The sequence below is a fragment of the Eleginops maclovinus genome, chromosome 3 (assembly GCF_036324505.1).
Source record: "Eleginops maclovinus isolate JMC-PN-2008 ecotype Puerto Natales chromosome 3, JC_Emac_rtc_rv5, whole genome shotgun sequence".
NCBI lineage: Eukaryota > Metazoa > Chordata > Actinopteri > Perciformes > Eleginopidae > Eleginops > Eleginops maclovinus.
The window spans coordinates 17,789,929-17,804,978 of record NC_086351.1 but is presented as its reverse complement, the minus strand read 5'-3'; the positions used below and the strand labels follow the sequence as shown (position 1 = coordinate 17,804,978).

Sequence of the window (15,050 nt, the reverse complement as noted above, 5' to 3'; positions counted from 1 at the left end):
CCAGATATCAACTGAGCTTCTGACAGGCAGGAAAAATGTTACTTTTCTCTTAAACCTGCACGTATACAGACACGCCGACCTATAAATGTTTTTTATAGTATACTGTAGATGTATACACAATCTTTGTTCAATACTCATGCTCTATTCTTGGATATGAATAAAGAGTGATGTCATTTTGTTTTAATAAGACCAACGTTGGAATAAAGGTATTAGTTTGACTGACGTGAAATTGAAAAGCCACACATTAATGAGATTACACTAATGAGAGTTAATACAAAACTGGCACACTTAAACTAAGGCTATGGATGTCATGCAGGCCAAATCTGCCTTTCTGTCCATTATTAAAGAAATGTGTAATAGGTTACTATTTTAATAGGAATGCAAGGAATTTGAGTGCCAATACAAAAAAAATCAGTAGCTATAAAACATCGGCCCAGGATCCTCATTCACAGAGCTATCCCTTGCATGTTTTAAGGATGTGTTTGTGATCAAGAAGAATCATGATGAAAGGGCTGATACAGTTGGAAAAATAAAGGGGCCACCATCCAGGGAAATGTATTTGGTAAGGTTGTTTTTCGTTACCGAGTTATGAAATCATAGCTGTGGCTTGAAGAACAACAAATATCAACCATGTAATACTCCTCTGCTGGTGGAGGCCTCCCACCCATAAAATCTGCAGGGGGGGTGCACACAAACACACACTGTTTCTCAATCTCTCCACCACACACACATGAAACCTCCTCTCTCTCTCTCTCTCTCTCTCTCTCTCACACACACACTTTCTTAATCTCCACACACACACACACACACACACACACACACACACACACACACACACACACACACACACACACACACACACACACACACACACACACACACACACACACACACACACACACACACACAGCACAGCTGATTCAAGGAGAAGGAAGAGGGGGTGGGGTGTATTTGGGAGGATGAGGGGGTAGGAGGTGTCAGACAGCTGCTGTGTACAGTTACCATGGAAACCTTTGTCTAAACTTCAGGGGTGGGATGAGCTGTTTTATAAATGAAATGTAAAGGGGTTTAATCTTTTGCCTACCAAAATGGTTTCCAGGGATCGAGCGGTTTTATTTTGATTTAAGATACGACAGTCACAACCCCACACTATATTGGAAGCATACATATACTGCTTCAGACTTTAAGGATATGGCCCATATGGGCAGAGGGTAGGGGAACTTATAAAATGAAAAAAAACTTGTTATCTAGTTTGTTTATACAACAACAAAATATGTTCAAGTTTCATTATGCATACAAAGGATGGTTAAAAGATAAACAACCAACAATTCCAACTGGAAGCTAGCAACCCAGGAATTAGACACAAGGCAATGTTTTTACTTTTTCCAAAGCCCTTAATTTCACAAGCGATCAATACACAGGTTCTTTAAATAAAAGGCACAGTGGGACTCATTTCAAAATATGAATACATTATTCGTGAATTAAATAAAATATAGGAAACTAAAGATATGGTTGCGGGAAGTAAAACATTGCAACCATATACTCACCGGGTGCAGTCACAGCAAACCACACACAGCAAACAGGTAACTCACTTGTGCCCCCTAGTGCTCTTCAATACAACACTGGGGTGACCGAGGCCAGAACAAAGCTGTAGGCAAAACAAAGGCAAAATGCTACAAGCTAAATAAAAAGTAAGATTACAAAAATGAGCAAAGCAAAAACGAAAGTTAAGCCAAATGCAAAACAAAACAAGGCAAAACAAAAGCAAAAACCAGCAGCAGGTGAACCTACAAAAAGGTAAAATGGTGGTTAAAAGGGGCTCACCATGCTGCATACAAACTATTGTAAACGTCTGAGCCGTAGGCTACTCAACAATGGTATGAGGATTAAACAAACTACCAGTGTGCAGGACAAAGGGAAGCAGAACCAGTGAGCATTTACAATATGACAGAGAATTACCAAATTATCCATGTGTTAAAATAGACAGGCTACCTGTACCACCTACCCTGACAGACAGGGCCAAAGCAAAGGCCAACAGGTGCCTTTTGCAAGCAGCCCTAGTGAGGGGAGTGGTCAGGGGAGGAGTCAGGCCTTTAGATGCATTCAAGACTACTGCACTCGTTTTGAGAGCATTACACCTCTTCAATACATTGATTGCAAAGACTAAAGTTTGGGAAAGCCAGTGACAACAATTGTACAAATCGTACGCAATGTGTGTGTTTTGGCTTCAATAGTGGAAGGAAAAGTTATTCGTAAAAGAGAAATACCACAATGATAAAATACTACACTACAAGTCCTGCATTCAAAATGTTACCAAAGTAATAGACTAGTATTCTTAGCCAAATGTATCCAATCGCATTATTATTGCTGATGCCTTAACATAACAGCAGTGTTGTATTGTTGAAGTTGGTCAAAGTAAAGCACATTGTAACTCTTTAACACTTTAAATACACTGGATGTATATGATAATCTTATTGTATAAAGTATCAGAAAAATGATACTGAGGTAAAGTGTGCACTATGTGAGGTCAATTATACGTTGAAAATGTACCTTAGTACATTTTAATATACTTAGCTTAATTCCAAACATGGTCAGAGTTTTGGTAAAACTCCAAGGCGATACCAAACTGATAACCATGATTTAAAGTTCATAATTCATGCTGTCCATTAAAACTTTTGAGATATTATGTGGTTCTCCTGGTGTTACGAAATATGACAAAGTTCTTCATCTTGAGGAGAAGTATTTTCCATAATTACAGTGGATTTTTGATAACTGGGGAACATATTGAGCACACTGTATCTGTGAAAGTAATTTCCTGTAACCATGGCCCCCTCTAGTGTTGGAAATCGACTCTGCTTATCTCTTCTAAGTCAAAACATAGTTTGTGGAAACACAAAGAATATAATATAATGTCTGTAAAAACCCTTCAAATGTTAAATGAAGTGGCAAAAGGAAGTCAGCCATTTGTACAGGCATTCAGTTTAATTGAATTTGAAGAGAGTTATGATACTTTAAAAAAAAAAACCCACAGAAGCAATGTGGACATATAAACGTCCAAGCTTACAGGCTGGGGACATCCCCAAATGCGCAGTGTACAAAATATCACAATGTAATATGTGCAACACAAAGAGAACACAAATACACAGACAAGCACTCTCAGTAACATGAAAATTGTTATTTACATCAAAATAAATCAATAAAAAAACAATCAATAACATTCAAATGCATTTGTTAATGGATGACATGAAGCTGATTTGGAGATACATGGTGATTTATACTCTGTACAGGCAGAGAAAAGTTATTCTTCATAGTCTAACGTACAAAGTCACTGTAGAGGTTAACCAGCTCACTTTGTTTGTAAATCCAAACTTTTATCTTGCTGAATCAAAATGTCTTCGTAAGCCTGAAAGTATAACCACAAAGAGATATTGGTTGTGATATTGGAAGAAAATGGCGCTCAAGATAGGCTTTTAGTTAGCTTGATGAGAGCTTGCCTTCTCTGTTCGGCACACAACATATTCACCGGCATGTAAGACAAACAACAACATCAGATATATTATAAAAAGACAAGAAAACATCTGCAAAGACAAAACTCCACCAACCTTTCTGTCAGAATGAGGCAACACTGAGATAATCATCAGATCCATAATTTATCTGGATAATATGCATTTCATTTCATGACCCAATAGGGATATATAAAACCTGCTATGCTTGTGTACAGAAATAGACCGTCATTTCTATTGTACATATTACCTCTGGTTATGGATTTATTTTTCCTCTGTAACATTGCGCCAATGGGTGACAGCTCAAAACTGATTGATGGAGTCCATAACGTGAAATAAATAAGATAAATATTGTGTTTTCAGTAAACTGCAAACTTAAGACTCTCTCACGTAACATTAACAACAACTTGAATAAGATGAGGACATAAAGGACATGAAACTGTACATTATCAACAGTTTTAAATATGTAAAGGTGAAACACATTAAAATGATACGCTTAAATATAAGTTGGTGCATATGTTATGATGCGTATTCCTGTCTCAATACAGCAGTAACAATAACAATGATTTTTCAAGCAGCTCAGATGCATTTGATGTAGCTTTCCCAGCATGCCTAGCGGGCCTGGTAAACTGTGTTTCCTCTCCAGGCTCAGTTTTTAGTCGCTGAAAGTCACTTTTTGAACCAGATCTACAGTACTTGGCACCACAATAAAGAGGGGGAATACTAAGATCTATCCCCTACCTTACACTACTGTATTTTGCGTTATTTGTTATAACCTTGGGCATGACCTTTGACACCTCTTACTAACAGAACGATCCTCTTTCAACACAAGCATGTCTCATATTTTATCTACAACAACTTAGATCATGGCTTAAATAAACACATCGTAACGCATCCATCGGTCTAAATCTTCCTCACATTAAGTCTCTCATGTTTTAGCACAATCAACTGAGAACCCATAGCAAGGCCCTACCTCACCTCCACCTCTCTTGCTCCTCTCCCTCTAATCTCTTTTAGCTCTTCCTTTCCTCTTTCTCCTCCCAGAATTTTCCTGGGGCTTCTCCTCTTTGCTCCCCAACACCACGGCTCCGTTGGCAGCCTTGCTGAGCCCGTTGACGCTCCCGTTAGAGAGGGCCTTTCCTGCTTTGGAGGAGGAGGCGTCGCGCCTGGGCAGCTGGCGCCGGTAGGTCTGGTAGTAGAAATTGCCGAAGAGGACAATGAAGGTGACGGCGTAGCAGATGAGGGAGTAATGCATCCAGTGGGGGAAGTCGCAGTTGACATAGAGGGACAGGGCTGTGTGGCCGATGGTGACATGGAACTGGACCTGATGTATAAAGAGAAACAAAGATTTTGCTGAGATTTGTTGTAGAGGTAATTACCTTCCCAGATCTGTTAAAAGAACATATTTCCTATTTTAGTTAAAGCCACATGTTGAGGTAATATCTTACCATCTGGACGATGGTCAAGTACTTCTTCCACCATAGATACTTTTGGATTTTAGGTCCACAGGAGGCCAGGCCATAATACAGGTACATCAATACGTGGATTGCTGCATTCATGTGTGCTCCAAAGAACGCTGCAAAATGAAAACATCGATGTTTATGCTAATTTGGTTGCTATTATAATACAGTTTGTTACACACATGTTGTTTCTATAAGCCTTTCATTGTACTTTTAGCCATTTAAGGTTGAAATTAGCTTTACTTTATCATAACGACAAACTGAATACTTGACAGCATTACTGATTAATTTTCCAGTTTCATCAACACACAGAGATTAACAAGTATCATGTATTTGTCATATTCTCAGCATGTATTGTGACACATTGCTTCTGAACAAAGACATGTAAAGGCCCCTCTTCCAACCTACCACAAAATGCTCAAAATAAAATGAATTCAGGATCAGGACCACCCAAAAATGTGATCAAGCACCTTTGTCTCTCCAACAATTTTTTTTTCATTTTAACTAAAACTAAAGGGAAAAGGGGGAGTAAGTAAAGACCATACTTTTAATTGTTTGGTAAAACACATATGGTATTACTTGAGAGTTAAGATGATGTAGAACTCCATTACAGCATGAGCTACTCACACTGTCCTCCTGCCACCCATTTGATGCCGATCCACCAGAGTGTGAACATGGTGCAGTGGTGGTAAACGTGCAGGAAAGTAACCTGGTTGAATTTCTTCCTCAGGATGAAAAACACTGTGTCCAGATACTCAATGCCCTTAGAGATGAAATACCACCACAGAGCCCCTGCCACCTGTCTCACACACAGTATAAGAAACAGGTTGATGGGAGACGACAGACACAGGTGGAGGAAGAAAAAGACACAGGAGAAACACAGACAGTTAAAATATAAACAAGACTTATTCACCTTTAACTTGTTGTACAATCAATTTGACACAGCTGAATTTGCCTGGATGTCACCTGAGACCATGGCAGACGTGTTACTACGTCATGGAGCAGAGGGAAGGAAGGTGAAACTGAACACCTTCCATGATCCTTTTTCCAGCTCGTTCTTTTTCTGATAACAGAAGCAGGTTCTACTTGGCAGAAGCTGTTTTGTAAGTACGGTGTACACTAGAGCACTATGGTGAAGTTAAATTAATCTGGGAAGCATGGAACCGGTAGTAATTTAGCAGCAGTGTCTTATTACTTATGGAAACTAATTACTGCACACACATGAACAACAAGATAGTAGGTTACATAAAACGGCAGGTACTGGGTAATCCATTGAGGTAAACATTTTTATTTAACACAAGTTTGTGTGTGTGTGTGTGTGTGTGTGTGTGTGTGTGTGTGTGTGTGTGTGTGTGTGTGTGTGTGTGTGTGTGTGTATGTGTGTGTGTGTGTGTGTGTGTGTCCACGCCAAACACTCACCCTGACTTCATTGGGGTCCTCTGAATAGTCCACTCGTTGACAAATGTAACTGTAGCTCGCCGAACGCGCTGCCATAAAAAGCTAAAAACACAAACAGAACATCTCCACTCAAGCCTCGTGGACAAGATATAAATGCTGTTAAATAGAAGGCAGAATGTAGGTGATAGCAACTTACCTCTTTAAAGATGAAGAAATTGAGAAAGACCATGCTGAAATTGTAGACAATGAGTGTTTTGCGGAGCTGGAAAGGCTCTCTGTTCTTCATGTATTTGGGCCCCAGCCAGAGGAATAGCAGGTAGGAGGTGCTGATGGCCAACGTGGGCAGGGGGTTGTCCATCAGTGGCCATTTCTCCACTCTCTTGTCTGCAGGAAAGATGTTCTCATAGCATTACATAACTTTCCTTATCGTTCGCATTACACTGATACAGCGTGGGTCCAGTGTCAGTTTATTTTAAGAGTGCAGGTCCCCCACAATAGGCGCACAGAGGTCAGATTAAGTCCTGAGGTCACCTGTCTGGAGGTCAGTTTGATGTAGACACACTATTTGCATGTGCTACTGTACTTTTAAGATATTATATAAGTGTGATTTTCTATTCTGAGGTGAAAGAAACAATGTCTTTACATACATTTAGTGCATTATTTTATATTCTAGTTCAGTTATAAACTAGAGCAACTTTGACTCTTGATTGTTTTGCAAGTTCCCACTGAAGTACCACCCATTTACTCTCAATGTAGGAAAAACATACCGAAACGTATATAAAAGTGCAAACACAAGAACATGTCATATGCAAAACACAATTTCTCTCAAAAACAAAAATTATAATATAATAATTACCTGCAATAGTTAGAGTCCATTTGTAGAACTCTATGGTGTCATTTATGAAATGTGTGACAATCTCCATGGCTGCAGCCGATGACCTGAAATTAAAGAGAGGTGTGTTAATGAAAGCATCTGGAATCTCAGCATTAAGTACATCAGATTAATTGTGGTATCATCTTTTGCTAAATCAACAATATCACACCAAACATGCTTATTTGTTAACTTGAACATCATAATGCTGCAATAAATAAAAAAGATTAAACTATAACATGTATGGAGCCTCAAAAAGAAACCATCCCAGGTCAACAGAAGTCCAGTGTAAACCTATAGGAGCCCTTGGCCCCATGAGCCACGATAGATCTATGCTATAGGCTTCGTTGCACACAAAGGCTGGGAGCCCCGGCCGGCAGAGCGCATGTGTCAGCAGATTTTTGGCGTGCACGACCACTAGCCAACCTGGTGTTCACTTATAATGAGGAGGGGAGGGGAGAGCCTCGTGCCCCACTTTTACATTGAAATGGGTCATCTGCCATACTGGCACATATGCTGATAAGTAGCAGGGAGCACAGGCAGACTCAGTGTGATTGAATGATCCCTAAAAAGATGACGCCCCCTCTCCATCTCTCTCCCACCCCCTCTCACTCTCGCGCCTGGAGCGGATCAAGCGCTGCCGCAGCATCAGTCCTGCACGCTCTGTCGGCATAAAATGCAAGAATAAACCATACACCACTGTTAGAAATAAACATTTAACAGCATTTTGTGTGTTCCTGACGGGTTTAGATGATAGATTAATACTCGGATTATTAACGATTGGAGTGGCGAGTATTTGAATTCTGCAGTATGCAGTACGGCCTTCAACCAGGCTGACTGAGCAGTCCTATCATCAATATAATTTGTCCAAAAGCTCTTTCCGTCTCGCATCTGTAAAATAACTGAATTCCTGCTCATACGAGATAGTATGATCTCAATTGTAACGACTGCACAAAGGCAATATACTATCCTAAAATATCGACATTGATCTCGCCTGTTACTCGAATGAAAATGCTTATTACCTTACCGTGTCGGTGCTTTAAAAAAAATCCGTCTATAATGACATTCAATGCAAGGTCATGCAGTGTACGTTATTCCAGCATGGGATCGAATGAGCTTGTTCTCTATAATATGATAAAGTGTTCCGTATCCAGTGTGGAATAAACGGGCCGTGGCATAAACGGCGATGGCATGAATTTTTAAGGGACTACACTAGCCACCACTGCGCCTTTGCCTGACTGGATCCCTCCTCTGAACCCCGACAATGCCAGCGACAAGAGAATGAGAATGCACCTTACACTTCCGATCCAACTTTCAAAATAAAACGCATCAATACAGGTTTTGATAGTGGAAAACGTGAAAAAAATGTATAGGCTACATATTTAGTCAAAAGTTTCATGGCTCTAAGAATAACAAAAATAACAATACTTGAAAACAACAATACAAATAATAATCTTATGGAACTATTAATAGCATTTATAACTTAAACACACGCTGCCTTGAGAATGAAATCCTAAGAGTTGAAACCTGAATGGCTCAAACTCGATTGATAACAATTTAATAAATGATTATGTTATCCCCAAATTACTTTAGGCCTACGGCTATAGTTTGAGGTTAAACTCTAGTGATTACATGTTCAAACTCAAAACCAGACTGTTTTATTTGAAAGCTATGTCACTCTATTTCCTGCCCTCTTCATGCTGTCCCTGTCTAGCTTGATGCAGCTCCGTTGTGCCACTTGACCGGGATGATGGAAAGAAGATGCTGAAGCGCATGCGCACAAATGGAGGCGGATGCAGCAGCACAGCAGGGCTCAAGCAGCATCGTCAAGTCACTGAGACACAACCAGAGAGAAAGACAGAGTTGGTTTTGCCTTCAAAATAAAACAAAAAGTGATGAGTCAACTGATAGACAAGAACTGAATTGATTCATTTATGTGCAAAAGCACATTGGTTACCTAAAAGCCAGAGTCCGGAAGTAAGGCTACATTTAGTACAATTTTGAGGTACTTGTATTTTACTTGAGTATTTTCTATGTTATGCAACTTTGTACTTTTACTTCACTACAATTCAGATGTAAATCGTGTACTTTTACTCCACTACATCTATTTTGTACCTTTAGTTACTTTACAGATTTTGATTAATGATGTGAAATATAATCAACTCTTAAAAAAGACTTTAGTTACACCTGGAGTACATTCACAATCTACCATGCAGTATTCCAACTCATTAAAACCAGCTGCACCTTTAACAGCTTTGAAAACACTCTAATGCATCAATATGCATTATTCCGAAATTTGCTAATTTGCACAATGAGTAATTTTTCTTGGGTACCATTTTGAATGCATGCCTTATATAACTTGTAACAGAGTATTCCTACACTCTGGTACTTCTACTTTTACTCGAGTACAAGATCTGAGTACTTCTCCCTCCTCTGAAAGCCACTTAATGTCTCATACACAGAGTTGGGTGTAACGCGTTACAAAAGTAGCGGAGTTACAGTAATGTATTACTTTTTGCTGTAACGCAGTAATATACAGGGTTGGGAGGGTTACCTTAAAAATGTATTCCGTTACAATTACTAATTATCTGTTAAAAAATGTAGTCAGTAACCTAATCTAAGTATCATAATATTAAAGTAACGTAACCTGATTACTTTCCGTTACTTTTGGATTACCTCAATACCAAATATGCGAATACATTAATTGAATTAGCCTAATATAATGTTCTATAGTAGTTGTTTAATTGTTTGTCCAGCTTTCCTTCCTTTGATACGATTATCTTTTGTCAGATTAATATCGGGAATGATACATATAAAGTAAATGTAGCTAACTAACGTTAACTTTAGCTAACTGGATTTCTGTGTAGCTAACTTTAACGGTTGGTCTTACCTGTAAATGTTTCTTCAAATTTGATGTCGACTCCTTGGACAACGACAGTAATTTACAGCTGGAAGGCACAGCTTGCACTGCACTGCACTATTGTTTCCCCTTTCTCCTTTGAAAACAAAGTTATCGCGAAATTTCCAACCAGTAAATGCATTCCTACGACTTGCCATGATGACCAGAGTGGTGTTGTGAGACTCGTGAATGTGCGCGCGTGTGCATCGTCATATCATTCTTTATTCTTTAATATATTTTACCATTGTAATCCTGCTACCAATCCCTATTTTTTCAAAATGTATCGGTAATCTGATTACGTCTTTTTTTCTGTAACTGTAAGGGAATACAGTTACCTTTTTTTGTATCCTAATTACGTAACGCTGTTTCATGTATTCCGTTACTCCCCAAGCCTGGTAATATAAGGCATTACTTCTGAAATGTGGGTAATATAATACCCGTTACAATTCTCAGTAACGCAGTTCAACATATTTTAACCCGAAATGATGTGGTGTTTTGTTTTTAAATAATCACAAACATCGCGAGAGATTCCGACACCAGAGGACCAACTGTGCGGGTAGAACAGTTACTCAGTACGTCTGTTTACTATTGGTTAAGAGGGCTGCAGAAACAGATTCGCGATTGAGAGCTGCAGGCTCGGAATGGAGAGCTGCAGGCTCACAATGCAGAGCTGCAGGCTCACAATGCAGGCAGGCTCGGAATGGAGAGCTGCAGGCTCACAATGCAGAGCTGCAGGCTCAGATAGAAGAAAAACACAGTGTGTGCAGGCCAAAGCAACAGAAGGTAACTTTCTCTCTCGGTCTGCTATGCTGGTTGAACCCCGAGAAGTTCAGAGACTCGTTGAAGATATGCAGCCTCTGTCCTCTGTGGAATCGCCGGCTTTTAGAAAGCTTGTCAGCCAAATCCCCGTCAACACACCTGATCAGGTGAGCTAACATTGCTAAAGAGACTCGATCATATACAGCAGGTTACAGGGCCGTGCAGAGGCTCCACTAACATGTTATTGATAACACACAGAGACGTAATGTTACCGGTATCAAATATTATTTAGCCAAGGTAAACGGAGCATACGTTTAATTTCAGCATACTGTCATAGATAGCTTTAATTAATTAGCTGCAATAAACTATATTTAAGCATTTAAAGCCCTACTTTTGCGGTTATTTTTGCTCAAAGTAACGCAAAAGTAGTGTAACGCATTACATTTCAGAGACAGTAACGTAATGCAACTTATTACTTTAAAAAGACAGCAATAAGTCATATGTACTGTATTACATTTTGGAACTAACTTGCCCATCACTGCTCATACAGTACCATTTCACAAACTGTTGCAATGATTTTGTGACATCAACTGAAAGGGAAGTTCACAAGGACCCTGTTGCCTAGCAATGCACAGATGTTGGTTTAACAAAAGTGCGGGCTTTTATTTTGAAATACCTGAGCAGAAGCCCGTATCGCACTCTGTGTGTCTTGACATTTGGTATCTTGTCTGATGCACCGGCTTTCCTCTTGTTCTTTGCGGTATTAGCTGTTATTTTTAATCTATAAATTACACCCTTCCTGCCGGTTTCTCCTGTAACTCAGGGATCAGCACAGTGCAGTGTGCAGTCTTTACGCCAGGTTGATATGCGAGGAGACGCCGACATGCGTAGCCCGGACTCACCTCATTGATGGTCGGGATCTCTTTTCATAGGCCCTACTATATCTGTCTTATTTCTGGAAAAGCATTAGTGTTTCATGTGAAAATGGTCCGGTGAAATGTACTTTTGGACCACGGAGGGATTCTCAGCAATAAGGCCAAGACTTTTGAAAGATGAAGATTTGGAGCACGGAACATGTTTTCAGGTTAGTTTATTGTTCAGAATATTCATAGCCGAATGGGATGGTCTGTCATGTGGGCTAGGTTGATGGGACCTTTATTCATATTTAACAATTTTATATTTAATCTGAATTTAATCAGACATCTGTATGATCCTGGTCAGTACATTCCACCTGCTCTTCATCATAGGCCTTTGAGTGATGTTGACAAACTTTGAGCTTTTATCGTCAGATTCAACACAAATCACAGCCTAGTGATTTGGCTCAGGAGTTGGAGGTTTTTTTTTTTTTTTTTGCACAAGTGATTCAATAATGAGATTATAAAACACATACCATAGTCAACCATGTCTGTTTATCAAAAGATAGCCAGCAACTTGCAGCCAATAGGGGTCATTTATATAAAGTATAAATATCTATAGTTTTTCCCTCTTCATGCTATTTGTACTGTTTTGTGCGCAGTTACCCCTGGGAGACGGTGATCAAGGCTGCCATGAGGAAGTACCCAAACCCCATGAATCCTAACGTGGTGGGGGTGGACGTCCTGGACCGCAGTCTGGATAAAGAGGGACGCCTGCACAGCCACAGACTCCTCAGCACAGAGTGGGGCCTCCCGGGCATCGTGCGAGCGGTCAGTCACCACTACACACACATTGAGATGTTTAGATAGAAGCATACAGTCAGAGGCAGACAGGGGCATAAATGTACACAACACAATGACATGTTAAGTGACTTGTATTATTGTGTTTATAGATACTGGGAACCAACCATACACAGACGTATGTGCAGGAACACTCTATAGTGGACCCAGAGAAGAAGAAGATGGAGCTGTGCTCAACAAATGTAAGTTTATACTTGCAGCATAAAATGTTGGAAAAACTGGAATCACACACTGTACATCATAATACACTGTAGTTTGATTCACTACTATTCATATATTACTCAGAGATACTGTGTGGTACATTGCAATGGCTACTTCATAATCAATAGTGTGCATTTTTTATTCATCATACTATTCCATGTAAATATACCATAATTAGAGAAATATACTTATCCTCTAGATTACTCTCACCAACCTGATTTCAGTGGATGAGAGGCTTCTTTACAGCCCACACCCAGACAACCCTGACGTGTAAGTACATAGTTAGCTATTCTCTTCTAGTTTCAGAGACATTGTGTTCTTGCAGGTACACAGTGTTATTTCAGTCTTTCATGTCTTACAATAAATATCTTACTCTCTGTCTGTCTGCCACCTCCTCAGTACCATCCTGACCCAGGAGGCCATCATCACAGTCAAGGGAGTGAGTCTAGGTAGTTACCTAGAGGGGATGATGGCAATGAGAATGTCAGCTAATGCCATGAAGGTACCAAAAAGTAGATTTCCATTTTTCACTTATTAAATCTTGCATGTCTGAACTTGGATGCGTTAAACAGATATCACTGGTGATTTCTTTGCATGCCTTCTAACTGGGACTTTTCTGTCTCTGTAAGTTTTTCTCCAGTTCCAATGCAAGTTTTCTGAACTTGCAGTTTAAAGTTTAAAAGAAATCTGTCTATCCGTCTCTTCTTTAACCTGCTGTCTCTCTGTGTGGATCTGTAGGGTTGGGATGCTATTGAGTGGATTATTAAGAACTCTGAAAGAGAGAACGTGCCTCTCTGTGACATTTACTAACTCTGGTAACTCTTCTCCTGGCTTTTCTTAGCAGATTATTACAAGCATGGCACTCTTTTATACTCTCTTAAATCTACAAAAATATAAACAAGTGTCATATATTTCTCCCATTTGCTTACACAGGACAGCAGTTCTGCAGTGCCGAGTACTTTCCCCGCTACACCTCATAAAGCAGGGGGATTCTCAGCACGTCGGGACCCTCTGCAGTTGGTACTTATACTGCCATGCAGTGGGAGCTCAGATAGAAGGTGTAATGTTGCCAAAGATGAATGGTTTTTAGAGCTGGAATTAAGGGTTGTGGGTCAAAGTCTGGCAGGCGTGTCTCAATGCAAACTCAAAACCATCAACAGCTATTCAAATCAAGGCAAGAGAGGAATACAGGACCATTTTCCTTACTGCTGAAAAAACATAAGGTTTAAAATTCAAGGGCCTCTTAAACTTAGACTTTTATTGGTTGGATTATAATATTCTGACCCCACATTTTCTTTGCTCTCATGTCATATCTTCATCATATTTTAGAAGAGATGGACTTATTTTAGATAAAAGAGTAATAGTGCACTGACAATATGCAACAAACTTCATAACTTTTATTTGAAACAATGTTCTTCTTTATGTCCAACACTGGCGACTATAGATGGAGTTCAAATCTGAAAGCTTTTTGTGTTCCAAGAGGCAAAACTGTAGATGATATGTTTGCATGATAGGAGCATTAAAAGAGGAGATGGATTATTAAAGATAGAATGATATTAGCTAGGTAGCAAGCTTTACATCTGCTAATGCAGCTAAGAAGTGATGGGTAAAATACAGGAATGTATTATTAACATTGCCTTCTTTATCTGCTGTCAAAGCAACAATACCTTTTTGTTGTTAATATTCTGGGCAAATTGCCTTAAACCAGCAGATTTGATTGAGGAATGTGCGCATGACGTGTTCAGCTTTATTATTGTTTTTCCAGCTGTCTTTTGTATGCCTTTGCCAGTCAGACACACTTTTAAAGCTACCTAACTACACCCCCTCCGAGGAGCAGTACTGTATGTGCAATGCTGCGGAAACGCACACTAATACAAATGTCTTTTGTGCTAAACCTTATTTCTTTGTTATATAAAAATAATCATCATAATATTTGTATATGTACTATTTATCTTAACAGACATGTAACAAGCACTGAATTGTTATATTGTTTATACTGTCATGCTAAAAGTTTTAATTTGCTTTTTACATTTTGTTTTAACTTCAACTGTTGTCCTGATGAAACAATTAAAACAGTTGTTTAAGAAAATGACATGTTTTTTTGTTGCCTTAAAGACAATGGAGATTCGTAAGATTTTTAAGGTAGTTTGTAATAAGTGACATATCTTTTATAAGTTTATCCGATCACAATCATTTGTTTTACTACTACTTTGCAGTTCATCATTTGTCCAATAGAGGGCACAT

General features: G+C 39.3%; 2 protein-coding genes across 5 annotated transcripts; one reads left to right on the top strand and one right to left on the bottom strand.

Annotated features, from left to right (window-relative positions):
• Window positions 1-2,975: 2,975 nt before the first annotated feature.
• elovl4a (ELOVL fatty acid elongase 4a) lies at window positions 2,976-8,495 on the bottom strand. 2 transcript variants are annotated; one of them, XM_063879948.1, is made up of 7 exons: window positions 8,260-8,495; window positions 7,218-7,300; window positions 6,558-6,745; window positions 6,383-6,463; window positions 5,591-5,762; window positions 4,952-5,079; window positions 2,976-4,827 (listed from the first exon to the last, which is right to left on the bottom strand). In XM_063879948.1, exons 2-7 carry the CDS (start codon window positions 7,282-7,284, stop codon window positions 4,507-4,509), a joined length of 957 nt encoding a protein of 318 aa, XP_063736018.1. In that variant the 5' UTR covers window positions 7,285-7,300; window positions 8,260-8,495; the 3' UTR covers window positions 2,976-4,506. The 2 variants fall into 2 exon arrangements, with proteins under 2 accessions (XP_063736018.1, XP_063736019.1); XM_063879949.1 differs by having other exon boundaries at window positions 8,255-8,492.
• Window positions 8,496-11,604: 3,109 nt separating this feature from the next.
• prelid3a (PRELI domain containing 3A) lies at window positions 11,605-14,865 on the top strand. 3 transcript variants are annotated; one of them, XR_010165442.1, is made up of 7 exons: window positions 11,605-11,974; window positions 12,407-12,575; window positions 12,698-12,787; window positions 13,006-13,076; window positions 13,206-13,430; window positions 13,545-13,621; window positions 13,740-13,901. XR_010165442.1 is itself a non-coding variant. In XM_063879342.1 (7 exons), the coding sequence occupies exons 1-6, from the start codon at window positions 11,943-11,945 to the stop codon at window positions 13,614-13,616; spliced, it is 537 nt and encodes a 178-aa protein (XP_063735412.1). In that variant the 5' UTR covers window positions 11,605-11,942; the 3' UTR covers window positions 13,617-13,621; window positions 13,740-13,961. The 3 variants fall into 3 exon arrangements, 2 of the variants coding, with proteins under 2 accessions (XP_063735412.1, XP_063735411.1); XM_063879342.1 differs by having other exon boundaries at window positions 13,206-13,308; window positions 13,740-13,961; XM_063879341.1 differs by lacking the exon at window positions 13,545-13,621 and having other exon boundaries at window positions 13,206-13,308; window positions 13,740-14,865.
• Window positions 14,866-15,050: the final 185 nt, after the last annotated feature.